Source organism: Pocillopora verrucosa, chromosome 10 (genome assembly GCF_036669915.1).
Source record: "Pocillopora verrucosa isolate sample1 chromosome 10, ASM3666991v2, whole genome shotgun sequence".
NCBI lineage: Eukaryota > Metazoa > Cnidaria > Anthozoa > Scleractinia > Pocilloporidae > Pocillopora > Pocillopora verrucosa.
The window spans coordinates 5117451-5137093 of NC_089321.1; the positions used below are offsets into that span (position 1 = coordinate 5117451).

A 19643-nucleotide genomic window follows, 5' to 3' on the forward strand; every position below is an offset into this window, starting at 1 on the left:
ATATAGAGAGGGCTATTAGTCAACGTTCTCATTGCTTTTGCGTCCGTCAATTTGATGCCAAAAGCACATCAGTATCAGTATAAGGTTTTGTAGCCAATGCTTCTCAACCTACCTCTTTAACAAATAAAAAGACGCTGATTAATATCAGTGAGCCTGCAATATTCCATAAATATTGGTCAGAGGATTCTTTAGCGCAACAGCTGTCACTTTAACATTTCAATGTTAGCGCAGTTAAACGATTGCATAGGAGGCTTATTACATTTAGGACCGAACGTTATTACATTTAAGACTTTATTACATTTAGGACAGTAATTACATTTAGGACTTCAACATCCTCAGGCGTACCTCTGGCCGGTAAGGTTTGGACACAACCCAAACACAGCGGTCGTGTGTCAAATAATAGAGACCTTACGCAACAGGACGGCAGAATGAGGACGGCGACCGTGGACCGCGCGAGTACTGGTCCGAGCACGCGAGGGTTGACGTTGCCGTCCTGAACGTAAACAAACCTTACGCAATACAACGCGACATGCACAGGCCCCGAAGGAAAAATGGCCACCTTCAGGGAGGCAAGAGAGGCTCTTTTGCTTGCTAATGCCTTGGATTTGATCGCCGATGAAGAAATGCTGTTACTCTACGACGTTAACACTTCAAAGAATCTTGACATTCCTTACTGGAAGTACGAAAAATTCAATCTGGACTCTCTTTCCGACGACGAATGCAAAAGCGAATTCCGTTTCTTAAAACATGATATCTACAATCTGCTCGACGTTCTGGATCTTCCTGACAAAATTACCTGCCCAAATCGTTTTTATGTTTACAGTGATGAAGCGCTATGTTTGCTTCTGCGTCGTTTTGCCTTTCCATGCAGGTACGAAGACCTTGTTCCCCGATTTGGAAGGCCTGTACCGCAATTATGTATGGTGGTGTCTGAGATGATGGATATTCTTTATGCCCGCTTCGGACAGTTGTTTTCTGGTATTAATCAGCCATGGCTATCACAAGCAAATCTAGTTGATTTTGCAGAAGCTATCTACAATAAAGGAGCCGCCCTTGACAACTGTTGGGGATTTATAGACGGAACTGTACGACCAGTTGCTAGGCCTGGCGAAAACCAAAGAATATTGTACAATGGCCACAAGAGAGTGCATGCGATAAAGTTTCAAAGTGTAGTTGCACCAAATGGTCTGATCGTAAACCTTTTTGGACCTGTGGAAGGATGCAGACACGACAGCGGAACAGAGTAGTTTTCATAATTAATCAAGTTGTAAATTACTGCACAACAGTAAAGAAACAAACTTAGACATAAAGAAAATGGGCGAACACTGAGTATGCTGTCCTATTTCCGGACTTCTTTTACAATCATATACACAGTTATATCATACCTTGAAACGGCACTAATACCATCTAAAATTTTATCTACCTTTATTACATGAAATTTGAATTAATGCCGCCTCGAAAGTGTCGCTAAATTAAAGTGAGTACACTGTGAAATTTTGCCATCTGTATGTCTATGGGATAAAATGTTGCCATCTGCAAAAGTTGAATGATTTTTTTTATATATATTTAAATCAAGTTATGACATTTATAATTTTATCAAATACATTTTCGCATCAAATAAGCTTAAATATTTTGAATTCGCAAAAGTTTCAGTTCGTGAAATCGCTAAAACTAAGTGACTTATGTTCCAAAATTTTACGAAAAATCGCTAAATTAAAGTGTCGCTAAATGGGAAATTTTCAAAATCGCTAAATTAACATGTCGCTAACATTTCATGCAATAAGGTATACGATTTAAAATTTAATCTATATCTATCTTTATTATAAATTTTGTAAGTTACTTTCACTGCAACAAGGGCCGTGAATTTTTATCGCATAAAGACGGCTCCGGCTCTCAGTTTTTATCCGTAATTACGATGAGAGTTAGTCAAGAAGTTGTCACTTTACTAAACTGCCAACAGAGAAAACCTTAAATGCTTACAATCCTTACTAATTCATTTCTACTTGTGCCCAAAAAATAACAAATTATTGCTCATTAGGCGAAAACAGCGACATGTAAACACACCATTTTGCGTAACAAGTTCGCTTCATTTGCCGTTTGTAAAAAGACCTATCACCAGACACAGAGGCTCATAATTAAAGAAATAATATGTTTCTATGCTATAACCGAAGAAAAAGACAGTTTAGATTAAAATAAGGGGATAAAAATACTCACGTTCTCCTCACAACCTCAGTCGCCTTGTTTTCACGTCGTGAACGTCAAGAGGACGGCAGTCTCAAACCGGAAGTTGCGTCAAATGGCTCACGAATCAGCTTGTCACGCGCGTCACATGATCAATTTTGCTGTCCTCTCCCTTCTGCCGTCCTGTTGCGTAAGGTCTCTAATGAACAAGTGGATCCAATTTGGCAGCGCAAAAACATCTTAAGAGGATAGAGGACCTAGCCAGTGTCACCACAGGTAGCCCAAACATCGTACGCGATCTGCGTTTTCAGACATTTAAGACAATTTAAGACGATGCTCCGAAAGCTGCTCTGGATGCTACCTCAGGGTGTTAGAAGGGATACACATTAGTACCCTCGTCTTGCGCTGATTTCACGTCTCTGTGTTCATGAAGTCAGCTTAAAGCCAATAGTGGGACTAAGAACTTTCAGACGAAACCCCAGAAAGTTTAAGACCGCCTGGACGACTTAAAACCGAACCCAGGACCCACACGGGTATGTATACCAGAACACCAAGACAAATGTTGTGCCCATTCTAGCAGGTGCTCCTGGAACGAATGCATTAAATAAATAGCAGCCATCACATGAACTCATATTTGTTTAATAAAATACTTTCCAGCTCAGTTTATCTAGCAGTAGTGAGGTATATACTTCAGACAAGTTAGCACGTTGCATATGAATGCATTGAATGTGTCCCAATCTATGCATACATGACTAGCACAAATTCACACACACTTGAAGTTCACGAGAAGGGATTTCTCGACGAGGAACAGTACGAAATGTGTATTACTGTGCCTTGACCAGTCAGAACCAAGATATTTCCTTTCGAGCATACTAGGAGCCAAAGGAAGACGAGTAGAAAACGTTCAGGAGGAAAGATTTTCAAATGAGGGACAGTATGAAATGTGTATTATTGTGCCTCCACCAATCAGAACCAAGATATTTTCCTTTTATGCCTATCAGGAGCCAAAGCTAGACGAGAGTGATATTTCCCTCCAAAGGACCGAGTTCTCGTGTGTGGATCTACTGGTATGGAGATGTTCACAAAGGAATACCAAAATAGAGCTCAAACTCGCAGAGAAACAAGACATAAAGAACCAAGGGGTAATGGAGCAATTAACTGTCCTCGAGGCATTAAACGCATTTCCCACACATAATATTCCTGCCGAGTGAATATCATGCCCTCTTATGTTGTAGCGATCAAGAGGAAATTTGCCCCTTGAACATCCAAACAAACAAAACAAAAAGACAATGAAAATTTCAATTTAACTTGCAAAGTCCATAAAGGACCTTTTATAGAACCCCAACATTTGCAAGTGCTGTTGCTAAATATTACGCAACAGCCCCTTTTTGTAACTAAAGGGGTCAAAAAGAAAAATGTTTTCCGTTTTGTAGCTAGCGTCCCAGAAAGAGAAATTGATTAGTTCCTATGAGGAATCGAACCACAAAACCTTCAGATTTTCCCCTACCACTGAGCCACATAGGACTTCGTTTAATAAGAGGTTATTACCAGATCCACACGCAACAAACGTCTTGCACATCACTAGGATCAGATCTATGTGCAGGTACATACAGTAGGAAAAGGAGAAAGATGGTGAAAGTGGTTCTTTCTTCCTCATGGAAGTTCATAACTGTTCCGTTGTCCCTCTTTCTTTAATTAACGACCCAGCGAAAAATTTAGTTTCTTTCTCATTCTAGGAGAACAATTTTATGGGCCGACTCTGCACCATTTGACCCCCCAGGGTCTGAATGTTAGTTCTCCCCTCCAGCTGCGACACATTAACGTGTAAATTAGCGACGAGAATTTGGTGTTGGATCAAGATGACAATTTCTGCTTGATGGTTTTGAGTATTTTCACAACCTGTTTGCTGCTGAATTTATAGATATTTATAGATATTGAAAGGAGAAGCTAAATGTTAATCTATTCTAGGAATTAAAGGATTAACTGCTCGCTGCAGCTTTTCCATTGGTTAATTTCCTCTTACGATTGCATTAACTTAATTCGTCCAATGATTTCTCTTACATCCTGTTGAGAACAATATAGCTAAAAAATGGAATATGGTGAGGGCCACAAAACTAGATTACTTCAATATTTCTTTTCTTTTTGAATTACTAGTGCTGTTCCACCGTCGCTAAGAGTTTATCGTGAGCTGCGCGAATCCAATCAACGTCCTATCATCGGGAGGTTCATGACTACTTGATTTCTGCAATTATTGGGAAAAAAGTAGTAAAACAAAACAAATAAATTAAATGAAACACTACACACATCTACCCTAAAAAGGTTTCCTTATTGTGTAAAGGGGGTAAGTTTGAGATAAAAAAGCGTTCAAAAAGGTCGATGTGCATACATAGCTACCACAACCACAATATGGAAATTTAGTGTTAACAACTGAGTTGAAGACGTAAATTGGCCACTGTAAAGGGTAAAAAAGCTAACGTTTCGAGCGTTAGCCTTCATCAGAGCGATTGATGAAGGGCTAACGACGAAGGGCTACCGCTCGAAACGTTAGCTTTTTTACCCTTTACGGTGGCCAATTTTACGTTTTCAACCCAGTTGTTAACACTAAATTTCCATATTGTGGTTGTGGTAGCTATGTATGCACATCGACCTTTTTGAACGCTTTTTTATCTCATTGTTTGCTTATCCGTTACAGGTGTTGTTTCGTCGAAGCTCCGGTTTTTTTTTCCCGTTTTAACTAGCGTCTAATTTCTCCTTACAAAATCATCGCTAAAATCAAACATTAAGGTCATGAGAATAAACGAAATGATCACCAACATAAGAATTTCTAGAATCTCTCATATTTAATTCTATAACAAATGTACAGAAAACACAATGGAGAATGCGTTTACTGATTTAAGAGCGCAAAGGGCTAAAGAAATGTTTGTAACTTAAAACAAGCAAATATACTCACAAGTGGAAAAGTCATAGACTTGCTGCTTGGAGGATCATCGATTGCTTTTCTTAGATTGGCAGCAACTGAAAATGAAACATTTGCATGCATATTGATAATAAAATAAACTTAACTGCCAGCAACAAACAGTTAATAGGGTAAAAATGCAATTAAACTTCGAACCAGTAGGAACATAACAATTTAACTAAGAAATCTGGACTGTTAAAAAAGAGCCCTGTAAGACACTAGAATGCAGGAATATATCAACAAATTGTACGACTCCGATTGCCATAAACAACTGTTCCATTGCAACTATGCCCCCCTATCCCCCCTCCCCCATTTTTTTCCCAAATGGAGCGCCCAATCTGAAAAGCATCAATAAGGACGTGAACAAAAGCTGGAGTTGCCGCAGTAACAACAATATAAACAGTTACTAATGAAAATTTATTGGATTGGATTAAATTGAATTACGAATTCAATTAAACTTCCTTACCAACAACTAAATCTTGCCCACTTATCAAACCTGCTGAAACCAACTCCTGTGCCACACCCTCAGCAGTATCTGCGGTGGCACCAGATCAGAATGGGTGAAACGAAAACAAAAAAAAGAAAAAAACCAGTTATCGCCAGAGTTCCAAAAACCACTGAGCGTGACAGTGAAATCACGTCAATACTTGTAATGTTAACGATCACGATGGTGATTATGATATTAATGAAAATAATAATTATAAATAAATATATGAACTACCAAAGAAATGTAATGCAATATTACTACATAGCTCACTGAGATTGTTGATCTGTTCGCAAGGGTAACAGTATGTATAGCAAACCAAGAGGGGAAATAAGCCAGAAATTATTAAAAATATCAAAAGATAATGAAGTGTAACAGTTCTTGGCTGGAAACGTTTTCTGCAAATCAGATGGTCAATTAAACTAAACAAAAACAAAAAGCTGTGCGAGGTAAACAACTCAGGGGAAAAAAACAACAGGTTAAAATGAATTATTATCCATAAGAAGAACTGGAAATCAAGATATTTTGAAAAAGAGGCAAAATATCTCACTAACCTTTACCAGGAGTAAAGTCGAATCTGATATCATTCAGTTCTTTCTTTGCATTTCTGTTGAGGGAAAAAAAAGGAGTTTGAGGGGAAAGCTATGAATTCGATATATATCCACTTATATCCACGCTGTAACTGAAATACGGTCAAAGTAGGCGCGCTAATTATGAAGGCCTTTATCCTGAAAAGATTGACGGATGATGGAAACTATTACCAGTTATGCACATGAAAGAAAAAAATTTAGATACAGTCACATGTAGTAATATCAGTCCACCACAAGGTCGACCCCATCATTACGTCAGGTTCTCCTTGATAGCTACCCCCTTTTAAGAGGCAATGCGTTAGAAGAGTGTCTTACCCCACAACAGAACACCATGACACGGCCAGGGCTTGGGCCCAGACCTCCCGATCAGGAGTCCAGCGCATTCGCTCACTGCTGACATAACGGCACACTTTTCATGATAATCATTTCACAAACGCTCCTATCACTAGAAAAACATGAACAACTCACCTTAATCTAAGAGTAAGATCCAAGTTGATTTGTGCCGCTGAAAAGTGAAAATATTAATTAACATCAGGGTGAACACCAAAAAATTGTTACCTGCGGGATCAAGAGCACTGTTTCGCAAGTTTTCTGCAGCGTTAGGAAGGAACCTAAGGAGAGGAGCGCCTTTCAAATGATTGTCTTAAAATAGTGTCAGAGTACTCGCCGAAGCTGATCAGAACAAACATGAAAAAGAAAGTCAAAATTAAAAGCAGCCAACGAGAACTTAAATGGTATATTTCTTTACGAGAACAACCGATGCAAGCGCGGGAAAACGAAGTAGGCTTCCGAACTGATGACAGGATAGCAAGAGTTTTCAACTTCAGTCAATGAGAGCAGAGGCTATTATCTGAAAAAAAGAAAATCAAAACAAAACACACTAAGACGCGGATTACGTTCAACACTCGTTTGAAAATTTCTCTTCCCAGCGCTTCCTGAAGTATAGTATCCTAACCAAGGCTCGAAGTGTTCTTGTGTGACGGAGAGTTAACTGAATTCTCGCGACATCGTTTGTCAAGAACATACCTAACAGTATGAGCTGAAAAAATTGGTGCGATGAAGCTGGGTGAGAAGGCAGATAAAAATAGAAGGTAAATCCATCCCGATAACCGTGCTGACACAAAATGATCGGTACAGTCATGAAGCAAAATCTTCGCTTAAAAACAAAAGGATCCTTGTTTTATTGTGCACCGTACAGACCAAATCTTGAACGGCTTGAAAACGACCTCTGCACTTCAAACGCGTCATTTGAGTAACCAAAAATAGTGGTTAATGTTCTCGGATACTTTAACTGGCTCCCTTCGCCACTTGCACGGTTAGCACGCAGATGAGTTTACGATACAAAAAAAATCTGACGTCTGATTAGAAATAACGTTTTGACTTACGAGGTTTAGGCGATGTCGGTGTGGACGGTTGAATGTTGACTTTTGGTCCTTCGGATTTTGGTGCACCTTCCTGAAAGAAGAAAAAGACAGTTTTTCATATTTGAACCCTTTAACCCCCAAGAGCGACCAACATCTCATTTCTCCTTACAACATCATCCCTGAACCAAACACTAAGGTCATGAGAATAGAGGAGATGATCCCAAAGCAAAGAAGCTTTTGATTGTCGAAAAATTCTCCTTACCAGAACCCTTGGAAATGTTTAGAGAGTAGTATGGAGAATATGCATACTGATGTTTGGGAGTAAAAGGTTAATCAACATTGAAAATGTGTAACCCAAGTATACTGATGTTAGTCTTTAAAGTAGTCCTAGTTATTGTTCTCATGGTACGGTAATAAAGAATAATGGGGTGATATCGTTTGTCTCTCATTGCAACGTCTCGACTGCATATTGCTAGTCCTCTTCAGGAGACTAATTAAGTTTACGGTTATGAAACATTGTGCGCCACTGTCATTGATTGATTTTCAACAGCTGTGATTGGCGCATTTCGATTTGTTTCCTTGGCGTGTGTCCTTGGTGCACAAATGAAAGAAACGTGCCACTCTAAGCTGTTGAAACAAAAAACACATGGCAGCAGAACGTAAAGTTTGGGCAGTTGATCTAATCGCCTGGAGAAGTCTGCAGTCTTAATGTCGCTGGTAGTGATTACAACGTGAGACAGATAATTAGTTGTAATTGTACACTACGATGAAGAGCTATAGTTACCACGTCACTTTACCAGCGGTTTTATAACACTTCTGGATTATGAGTCAATTGTGTTGAAACGAAAGTCTACTTTCTTGAGGGAAACTTTGCGGAAAGATGGGGTGTATCCTGTGATGCGAGGACTAAAATCTCAAAATATGAGATAATACTCCTTGGGTTGAAGGACTACCTTTTATGTCAAGTTTTTTCCGAACTATTAATACACCTGGGTAGAAAAAAGTACTTTCAAAATTAGTGTCTTGCCCAAGAAAATAATACACACAACCCGTCCAAGGTTCTAAGCTGAATCGTCCGATCCAGAGTCCACTGCGCCAACAGTAAGGCTTCCTTATCATCCTCAAAGTACTACTACTACGGTACAATTTTCCGAACCAAATTTTTTACCTATCAATCATTTATTATTTTACCTTGACATTATCTGCTTTTGCTGATTTTTCATCGTCACCCTCACCGTCGCTGTCACCGTCGTTTTTCGCCTCGTCATCAGACCACTCCCAGCTGCCATCGGCAGCTCGGTGAAGTCGTCCACTAGAGCCTGGGACTCGCTTTACCTTAAAACGAAGATAAGTGAACACAATAAAATGCATTTGTGATAAGTCTAAATAACGATTGTACAGCAACGAAATGATCAGGGAAATCGAATACCAAAAAAAAAAACATTTGACCACGATATCATTACGGATCAAGTCTATTAGACACTTTAACTCCCCAAAGGAATAAAAATGTAACTTCCCCCCTGAATTTCAACTTATTATCCGGCACAAATGTATTAAGAATACACAGACGTATCGGTTGAGGGTACTTCTCTTGATCAAACACCTAATTCTCTTGGCTCTCTAACAAGGAAATGATAACAGCTTGATGGGATAATTGCGATGCGCATCTTGGGACTTAGGGGGTTATATAATCCTACATACCTTTTGAGATCTTTCACCGAGAGAAGGCATTAGCGGGACCAACGTCTCCACCAGAAAATCCTTTTCCTGCAAGAACACAAGATGAAGATAATTTCAACAATCAAATCTTCTTCTCACCACTCAAACAAAAAAATAAGAAATAGAAGCGGCAGAGCCTTAGCAAAATATGTTGTTTTTCACTGAATACAAACTACATCAGGTTTTCCAGCTCCCTGATGTAAGTAAATTTTATTAACGATGAACAGCATGGTAAATGCTTACTTAGAGTTGAACTTGTAACTGATGCTAAAATATTTGTACAGCAACCTGTGAAGGTAACCCTAGCTATGTAGGGTACCATAATGTAACAAGTAGATTCCATGCTGCTGCGAGTCTGTTGAATAATAAATTTTAGATAACGTCAAAATGTGGTAAGAACAAAAAAAGTGGTAGTCGAGTGTGTAACTGATGTTATTAGACGCAATTTGAGGCCTCTGTGATTTATTAGGCAGTTTTCGATCCTCGTTTGTTTCTGAGTCACGTGTCCAGACTCCAGTGGTCACGTGCGCTGTTTGCCGTTCACGTTTGAACTTCGGGCAAGGCAGTTTCAGGTAATTTAACCCCCTCCACGCTTTTTTTTGTTCCTGTTCGAAAGTTCCCACGTATGTCCTACAAATATACGTGAAGTGAAGTCTTGAAACCAATCTTTAAGCCACGTTTTGTGTTTGAAATGAAGGACCCCTGTCTTTTGTATAATTCAAGAGGGCGGCGCACGTGTTGACTTTTTTTTCAGGTGAAAGCCGACGTCGATCTAAAAAGCTGAAAGCCTCGACACTTCTAACTTCTTACCACAAACTGCTGACCGCGGTTTGACGTTAGCGATGAGCACACCAAACGTGGATTAAAACTCTTATTGTTGAACAAACCCACGACAACATGGAATCTATTTGTTTTACATGATAAAGAAGAAAAATTACTACTGGCGACGTCACTTATGCGTCTGTCTTCCATTAAACTGTAGGCAAGAACTCATCAGGGGATGAGCTATGCAGCTCTCTATTGCGTTAAAAACTTAAACCAAAGAGAGATCTAGATTTAAGGTCTGAGAACGGTAGACCACCATTTCCAATAGCAAACGAGATTTTTGCATGCCTGTACTCTTAAGCTCAGGAAGACAATCGGTTGACCCATAATGTAATTCACACACGTACCCGGGCTTTCTTGAAAAAATGATGTTTTAGAAGTTCAGAAGCGTCTGGTCTTAAGAAAATAAAACACACAATAAATGTCAGCGCATTATCATTTTGAGTGGAAGGAGGGAGGGGGAGGGGGACAAAATTTGAAACGGTCAGGGGTACACTACGGTGGCAGACACATATTTTGCTGAAAAAATGAAGATAGTGATCTTTTAAGCTTTAGCGAAAGTGACAGAGATGATACATAAATTTCTATACCACACACGTTACCCATGCATAATGATACCTTACCTTTGAGCGGGATCCTTTACCAAACAGCTGCTTATCATTTTTCTAAAAATTTTGGTATACTTTTTGTAGTTATCCTTGTTGCCTTCGTTCTGTGCCACAGTGTCAATAGAGGGTGGGTCATTTTGTAACGTCAACATCAGGACCTAACGAGGATTGAAATGTGGTACTCAGACATGGAATAATTTCTTACGCACTTACCGGCTATATATGTTTACTGAAATGTGGCTGAAAATTTGAAACATGGCTTGCTCACAGGACTTTCCACGAGACTGAGCTTTCAAATAACCTAACAGATTTTTTATAATTTAAGCAACTAAAATCAACATGTTAACCTTTTAACCCCCTGGAGTAACCACTATCAGATTTATCTTTACAATATCAACCATGAATCAAACATTAGGGTCATGAGAATAAGAAAAATTATTTCATGGTCAAGCTCTTGATCATTAAGCAAACTCCGCCTATAAGTGCCATAGAAAATGTACAGAGAGCAGTACATGTGAAGGGTTTCACATGGATTGGAATAAATGCATAATGCACTACAACACTCTAACATACAGAGCACACATATGTGGGAACAAGCTGCATACTTGACTGTCTAATCAAAGGGAGAAACTTATATAAAGTAAAGTGGTGTGCTGCTCAGCAGCCTTGTACATCATCAATAGTGCCAGACAACAGAATATCAAGTGAAGCAGTGCATCACAATTTGTACCCAAATTTTCCCTGCCCATTATTTACATGTAAAGTCTGTATTAAAGTCCTTCATCCTGAATCATCCCCCTTATTGTTTTGTTTTGTTTTGTGTTTTCAGGTCTAGCCTCCACCTTTGGAGTTTGCTGGACTACAGTGACAAGCTGTAGATTGCTGCAATGTTTTATCTTATAAAACAGAAATCCTGTCCAATACATAGTTATGATGACAGAAAATATCGCAACATGGCACTGTTTTCTTTGCCCAAGTTTAAAATAATTTTCTCCACTTTTCCTTTTTTAGGAGTTGCAGTGCACAACACTTCTTTTACTTTTTGACATACAACTTATCAATATAGTTCTTTGACTCCCTAATTTTGGGGAAGTTTGTTTGAATCCAAACAGAAGTAATAATCCACTGATCAATGTATGTACATGTAGATGTTCAGTGAAGGCACATTTTTGCTGCAATTTTTCGACATGTTCTCACAATCCTACCTTCATGGCTGGAAACTTTGCATATGGAGCAATTCCAGTGGCCAACTCAATGGCTGTAATACCAAAACTCCAGATATCGGCTTTGTGGTTATAACCATGAACCTGACAATGTAAATGTATGGTGAATGCACAAACTGCATCATTATCATTTCACAGTTAACATGGTCCCTCACCCTTGTGTTCTTAAAGGTTAGTGGAACAGAAAGCTGACAACGTACATCCCTGTACTCTGGCACTTTACACACAGATCAATTTAAAAGTTAGTTGGAACAATATACTGTAACTAATTCTGTGCAGTTTTTGAAACAGCATACAGTGCTTTACATGTAACATTCAGACAAGCTTTGTGGCTCAAATTTCCCTCTCTTTTAAACTATTTCGAACTGGTGTAGAGCAGATAACATTTTCCTTTCTTTCAGATCATGAGAAGGCTCTCAATCCTTTAATCCCCAGATCAAATTTGTAATTCCCCTTACTGTCAACCATACAATTATCATGATGTTAGTTCAGAGAATTTAGTTTTGGATCCACTAATTATCCCCAAATTGATATTTTCCTTTGATCTCATCACTTATCTGGTTGATATTGTATTGATATTGTAAGGAGAAATTCTGCCTTGGTCACTTGGTTAAAAGCAAAGATGAGCAAACATGAGGATGAGCATGAAATTGGCTAACAAAATTGGAAACAGCTCCGCAGGAATTCTTGTATCTGCCTATTAAGTGCAGGTAACATGGGCATGTAACCAACTATCCTCATATTTCAAGGTATGATTTTACAAGTGGGCCAAACAAAACGTACACACACCCCACACTTAACAAACTAAATACAGTTTGCATGCTGTATTTACTTGATTAAATTCTCAACTTTAAATAAGTGTCTACCTTGAAGGTGGGAAAAGTTATTTAGCATCCACCTTAAATAAGCATCCATAAATTTAATATGGGCCCATGGTGCTGAATTGAATAAATACATCAACATACAAACTGCAAAACATGAACTTCAAGGAGCCTTAGACTCCTCTTTATAGTATTAATAAGTATCCCAGAAACAAAGTTACCATGATCATACCTGTTCCATGACTTCTGGCGCCATCCAGCATGGTGTGCCAACAAACGTCTTCCTGACCTTGGGTCTTGACCTATCCCCATAATCACTTATAACTGAACTGACACCAAAGTCTACAAAACAAAATCACATTTGTTTGTGTGATACTATAGACTCTCATGTTATGTGAATGGGGCCAGGATGGCAGGAAACCCTTGTAAGGAGGGACCTTTAGACACTGAGCAGTATATTTAAGACAATAAAACACTGATGGAGAAGACTATTTGGAGATGAACACCACATACTGTTTGCCATGTTAAATACATGACTTCTGTTCATAGAGGCACTTGCAAGGAAGGCCACAAAAAATACAAAAGATGAGGATAACAGGCTTTTCTTAATCAGAAATATAACTCTACACAGGAACAGATATTAAATAGTCTCTCAATTCATTTACCAGCCAGTTGAACTGTGCCATCAGTAGCCAGCAAAATGTTACCAGCCTTTACGTCCCTGCAATTGATGGATAAGGAAGATTAAGGTAATCAATAAAATCTTATGTGATACCCTCTTATGGATGTTTGTAATGGGTAGGCGATGATTTAACCCTTTAAACCCAATGAGTGACTAGCATCTAATTTCTCCTTACAATATCACCCCTGAATCAAACATGAAAGTCATGAGAATGAAGGAGATGATCACCAACTAAAGCAGCTCTTGATTGTTAAACAAATTCTCCTTGTCAGCCTCTTTAGAAATGTATGGAGAACAGTATGGAGAATCTGCATACTGATGTTAGGATGTAAAGGGTTAACTTAAAATTACTCAATCTAATTTAATTTGGCTGATACAGGTGTCAAGGAAAACCTAAAACGACAATCCAAGAATCTAATGCAATGGAAAATGTGAGACCATGTCAAAATGATTTTATATTTGGGTCTAATTAGTCAACAGAGCGGCAAGACCTTTTAGCAACAAAAAAAGATTACAGTATGTTGAACTGAAACCTAAAAGACCCTAGCTACTTCCAACATTCTATTGAAATTATTTGTTGATCAATAAAAGCCGGCTTGACAATTACACAGTATTCAATTATACACTGATCATGCAGAACAATTTACCTGTGTATTAGTCCCTGGCTATGAAAATAGTCCAGACCCTTTAGAACTTCTCTCAAAACAGATGCTATGACAGCCTCATCAAGTACACCTTCAACAAGGTGACCCTGTTTCTTCTGGTGTTTGATCACATCAAGCATTGAACCTAAGATACACATGCAAGAAGATCAACAACATAAACACATGGGAGAACATCTTTCAGAAAGTTTCAAGTCAAAATTATTTTAAAATAAGCAAAAAGAATGATCCAATAGTTTTCTTCAGTCTGTGGTTTATTCAAAACTTTTTAACAGAGTACACAGTATATATATGAGAATGAGCCAAACAACTTCTCTTTTGCTCTAAAGAAGTGCTAATGCTCAAAATGTCAGCTTTGAAACTCTTAATGACAGCGAGTTTCCATTATCAACTCAGTTGATAAAATCAAAATTAACTTCTTTCTCTATTTCATTAGTGGAGGTGTGGTGGCCTCATGGTTAGTGCGCTCGACTCCGGATCGAGTGGTCAGGGTTCGAGCCCTGGCCGAGGTCATTGTGTTGTGTTCTTAGGCAAGACACTTTACTCTCACAGTGCTTTTCTTCACCCAGGTGTACAAATGGGTACCAGAAAATATGCTGGGAGTAACCCTGCGATGGACTACCATCCCATCCAGGGGGGAGTAGCAATTCTCCTAAACACCAATTTTATCCCCAGTACCCTTATTTACAACCCCTCTCCAACTGAACAATGTTACAAATTGTTGTCTGTGTTTGTACAACAATGAGTGGGACAAAGGGGAAATTGTAACACTCTGCACTTCAAATCAAATTTAATTTCTTGACACTTCCTGAAAAGTGGCATTATTGATGTTATATGCCTACTAATGTCTACATGTATGTTGTATCATTTCAACTATTCTTTCAACACAAATTTAGATCAACTTTGTTCAGTGCAGTCATTCAGAATCAGTAGAATCTGAAGCCATCTTTCTCCTTTACAGATTACTCATGATGTTTCTTCAGAGTTTGTTGGTTTAAATTTGCCTCGTGTTTGAGAGAAATTTTCCTACTTGTCTCTTGCAGACCAGGTTGAAAATATTCTAACAGAACACCTTGAAAATCTCAATTGTGGCATCTTTTAATTAAGAATTGTTCCAACACTTTGAAAATTCCTAACTAGTTTCCTACCTCCATTCAACAACCTCATGACTATCCACAGTTCTTGCTTCACCACAAATGATGTGTAGTAATTCACAACATTCTCATGATTGCACTGGCTCATGGTACGAATTTCTTTCTGCATGAGAGAGTGTAACACAATCAGAGCACTACTCATAGACGCATTCCACAAAACTTCCATCAAATAACATTTATGTAGAACTTGTACTGCAATAAAATACAAAACTGATTCCCTTATCAGGAACATATTTTTTCCCACAGATTTTAACAAAGTGGAAGATTCTACCCACATGAAGTTTACAGTGGCAACTCAAACAACTGGAATGATTGCTCTACTTAAAGATTTTTGTAAATTCATCTCTAATAAAGCCTTGAATGGTCCTCAGTTTTCTTAAGCTGTGTTCCACCTTTTAACTACCTTTTTTCTGTTCATAAAATCGTGCTTTTCGAGCAGCAAGCCACAAAGTGCACAAGCAGAACATTAACTGTATATGCAAATGTCGACAGATTCCGTAGTAGAACGAAAGTGAACATTTTTTCACAAAAACAAAGGTTAATGAAGACCAATGAGATAAAAACAGCAAAGACGATTCGAAGCCTACAAAAACTTGGAAAATTGTCCACAGATCACTTGAGAATAAAAACACACGCAGTCTTGAAATCATTCGAGTGTGAGATGTCATCGTGGAAAAATGGATAAATTAATTAAGCAAACATTTAATTCTATTTTTTGGGGAGAGACGTGAGCTGAAATTCAACTTGCGAGCGGTTTTTGAGGGATAGACAATGTTTTCTACAATTCTCCTCGACGTAAATGGCTGTAAAATATTAGTTCAAACCAGGCTATTTATACAATCATTGGTCCATAGGAAACCAGCAGATGTCGATTGGTTAGTAACGGCCTCGATCTGTCAGTAGATTTTCTTGATAGCATATGATCGGCTTGTTGTTGGTCCGGGAAAAATACCGCAGCAAGAAATCTCACTACATGATCATCATAGATATAAATTAGGCATAATTAGTTTACAATTGAAATAAACGAATTCTATAATACACAGCAGCTAACCTACCATCATTTCGTCAATACTTGCGCCGCACTTTTCCAAATCAATCCTCTTCACAGCAACACGCTCATTGCGAGGGATGCACTTTGCAGCTTGAACAACAGCTGTCGCACCATACCCTGAACAGAAAATTTATATCTGGAGAAAGCTGTGTAATTTAATTTGAAAAATTACCATAATTATCTTACCTATCACCTCTTGTAGTTCGTACTGATCCTTCTCGTTAGGCCATCGGACTTCGACAGCAGCCGCCATTTTGTCCTCAGTAGTATAGCGAAAATATTTATTAAGGGGGTGGCTGTAAGGGCTGGATTGCTATTCGTTACCAGCTTCTTTAGAGTTGGAACTGTTGTCTGGGCGGGAGGGGGTTGCGTGAGAGAGTGATTATGATTGAGGGCTCGCAATGTGCGAGAATAGGAAACGTATACGCGCGCACATACGCGCGTGCTTAGAATTCTTTATTTAATTATGACGTAGCCAACAATTGTTGCCACTCACATAGTTTTTCTGTGGCATGAAAAGGTTCAGTTCGTGATGCGTGTTGAAGTCTTACTTCAGTCGGCTGCCATTAAGATTCTGCGGCAAAAACTTTCTCAAGCTTCCTTCTCTGCTGGTGAGTCAGAGGTGTTTCCCATTTTATTTCAAGTAGAAGTATCTTTCTTTTTCTTTAGAGTGCGTATCATTTTCTACCCCTCGAAAACCGCTCACAAGTACCCTTGTGTATTAGGACTGTGGTATCCCTCTTCAATCAATATTTTCTTGTTGTTTGTATTTGGTATTCTGAATTTCTCATCGGAACTGAGTGCTCTTTGATGAAAGAAAAAACCTCAATACAAAAAGAGAACAGACTAACTTCTCACTGAGCTTAACAGTGTGGTCTGATGGAGAACCAAATTCTTTTGTCTTATTTACAAGGAGATGTCTGGCGATCGGTAGGGAGAAGTAATAGGCGGATCATGGGAGCCATAGAGGGTTAATCATTGACCAGACACGTTTATGTCCCCTTACATTAATCAAGAGAGGATAAAGTATCCCCTCTTGCATAAATATACTCAAGACCAGATCATGGTGAAATCAATTCTGCATCAGTCGATATCTTTAATGAAATCTTTACACACACAATGTGTTACTCCTAAATTTATCACATGCCTTCAGAGGAAGTTAAGTTAACAAAAGAAAAGCGAACCTGGCTCAATTCTAAGTAAAACCATAGCAGAGTCCAAACAACTACAAATAATTAACATTTTGTGCTAACCTAACGACGCAACAAACCCATGACTATACCTACAGTAGAGCTCGAGGCAAAACTGGGAACCAGCTTAGGCAGGTCGATGCCTGTTCGACAAACGTGTCCCACCGAGGGTGGTTACGAGATTTCTGACTTTTGGGTTTTTTCTTTACTGGCTTTGTTAAATCTTTTGCTTTACCTTTTGTTTTGGAGTTAAACTTACCTCTTTAACATCGTGAGATGAAGCAACAAAAAGGTTTAGTGGTACTAAAAGAACCCCTCTTTGGTCAAGGTCCAACAGGAATTTTTTTACAAAGGACTGATAACAACTTGCTCCTAAGAAATTCAGAACGGCTTTTAGACTCGAATCTGTACATGATTCTAAACATTACATTCTCAACAGGTTTTCCTTTCCGCTTCAAAATGGCTGAAGTGTTTCTTTCTTCTACCTTCTACCTGGTGTTACTTGCTGCTCTCGCCCTCTGCGCTCTCTTTGTACGACTGATAGCAACAACATCCGAACCAGAACCCAAGCCCGATACGGAGACACCACCCAAACAGGGCAAGTAAGTTTATACTTTCTCGCTGAGTAAAAGAAAGAAACAAAACAACAACAAAAACGAATCAATGCAAATTATATTTGAGAATCAACGCAACAGGGAGTGGCAGCCCGTTCACGAGGAAGGGAAAAGCATTCTTCATAAGTGTATTGATCATTAAAGTTCCATCAAAGTTGTCCAGAACCAATGGAATCTAAAATGAAAGATAAAACCAACTCTAAAAAATCGCACAGACCATTATTCTTGTTCTCTACATCGTATGATTTGCTTAGTAACTGATGACGTCGCAAGTTGAATAGGCACCAGTCAACGAGAATATCTCGTACTATTGACCTTTAACCTTTCTTACCCCCTAAGTGTGACTAGCATCTAATTTCTCCTAACAATATCCCCCCTATATCATACATTAAACATTAAATTCACCAGAAGAAAAGAAATGATCACCAACTTATGAGGCACTTGATCGTCAAACAAATTCTCCTTATCAGCATTGTTAGAAATGTATGGAGAACAGTTTGGAGAATATTCATATTGATGCTGGGTGAAAAGGGACAATGCAATTTGAAGTTTTAAATTATTTTTACGAAGACGCAGATACAGCTTTTTGGGCAAACACTTGGTTAAATGCATGGTACCCTGTTGTAAGCTTTGCATTATGATTGATGTTTATCAATGTTCACATATCTCTTTAACAGATCAACACCTACACATGAAGTGAACAGATTTAAAAGCAGAAAATTAGGAGACAGCAACGTTGATCAACAAAAAGACATCTCCAAAAACCCACCCTCAAAGTTTGAAAACAATCCGAAGCCTGAAAAAGGCAGTTCTGTATGTTTGGCTGGGTCTAAAACCAAAAAACAACCCAAGACTTTGATGCTTAAAGTACTTCAGTCAAATACGGCCACCGTATCTGATACGGTACATACTCAGTCCGCTCTATCGCTGTTAACGACGTTTTTGTTAAAAGACAAAAAACACATAGAAGCACATTCATCTGCAAAACTTGTACTAGAAAAACCTGAAAGAAGACACACCAGGATACAAAAAGTGAACTAATTTTTCAAAATGGCAATAATTCGTGAAAGCAGAGAAGTTAAGCTTCCCTTTCATAGTGTTCACGATATTTGCATTTTGATAGCGTATGATGAATACTCTTTTTTTTAAATTTCAGATTAAAATACAAATTCTTTCATTGTGTGATCATTTCAGTTTGGGCTGTCCATCTTTTCTCAATGCAGCGATGAGAGCTGAAGTTTTACTCTCCTTTCTAGCGAAACTGAAGCAATCGTCCTTGACCGACGTCATGGTAACCCTGACAGGCCCAGACAATTTCATCATTCAATGGCTTTTCAAGAATAATCATAGAAAATGAAAACATGCTGTAGTGGATTTCTATATATAGATATCTCCTTGAAAACACTTCCTACGGTAAATGCGACTTAATTTCATTGCAATTCGTGGAGATTTTCAGAAAACAAAGCGTTGAAAATTTGATTATTCAGCGGGCCTTGCCTACGGAAGCCGAAAAGGAACA

General features: G+C 38.6%; 3 protein-coding genes across 3 annotated transcripts; 2 read left to right on the forward strand and 1 right to left on the reverse strand.

The window, feature by feature from the left end:
* The first annotated feature begins 339 nt into the window (after window positions 1–339).
* LOC136283850 (uncharacterized) lies at window positions 340–2657 on the forward strand. The gene has a single exon (XM_066173281.1). It carries the CDS (start codon window positions 552–554, stop codon window positions 1245–1247), a length of 696 nt encoding a protein of 231 aa, XP_066029378.1. The 5' UTR covers window positions 340–551; the 3' UTR covers window positions 1248–2657.
* Window positions 2658–2804: 147 nt separating this feature from the next.
* Window positions 2805–16580, reverse strand: LOC131771336 (serine/threonine-protein kinase OSR1-like). Its single transcript, XM_059087113.2, has 17 exons — window positions 16507–16580; window positions 16325–16437; window positions 15264–15372; window positions 14101–14242; window positions 13437–13492; window positions 13004–13113; window positions 11933–12034; window positions 10743–10885; window positions 10467–10515; window positions 9277–9342; window positions 8767–8910; window positions 7597–7666; window positions 6680–6716; window positions 6176–6228; window positions 5604–5672; window positions 5132–5196; window positions 2805–4423 (listed from the first exon to the last, which is right to left on the reverse strand). Exons 1-17 carry the CDS (start codon window positions 16571–16573, stop codon window positions 4352–4354), a joined length of 1467 nt encoding a protein of 488 aa, XP_058943096.1. The 5' UTR covers window positions 16574–16580; the 3' UTR covers window positions 2805–4351.
* A 272-nt stretch (window positions 16581–16852) lies between these two features.
* On the forward strand, window positions 16853–19165 carry LOC131771331 (uncharacterized). The gene is made up of 3 exons (XM_059087108.2): window positions 16853–16931; window positions 17950–18112; window positions 18802–19165. The coding sequence occupies exons 1-3, from the start codon at window positions 16853–16855 to the stop codon at window positions 19163–19165; spliced, it is 606 nt and encodes a 201-aa protein (XP_058943091.2).
* The last annotated feature ends 478 nt before the right edge of the window (window positions 19166–19643 follow it).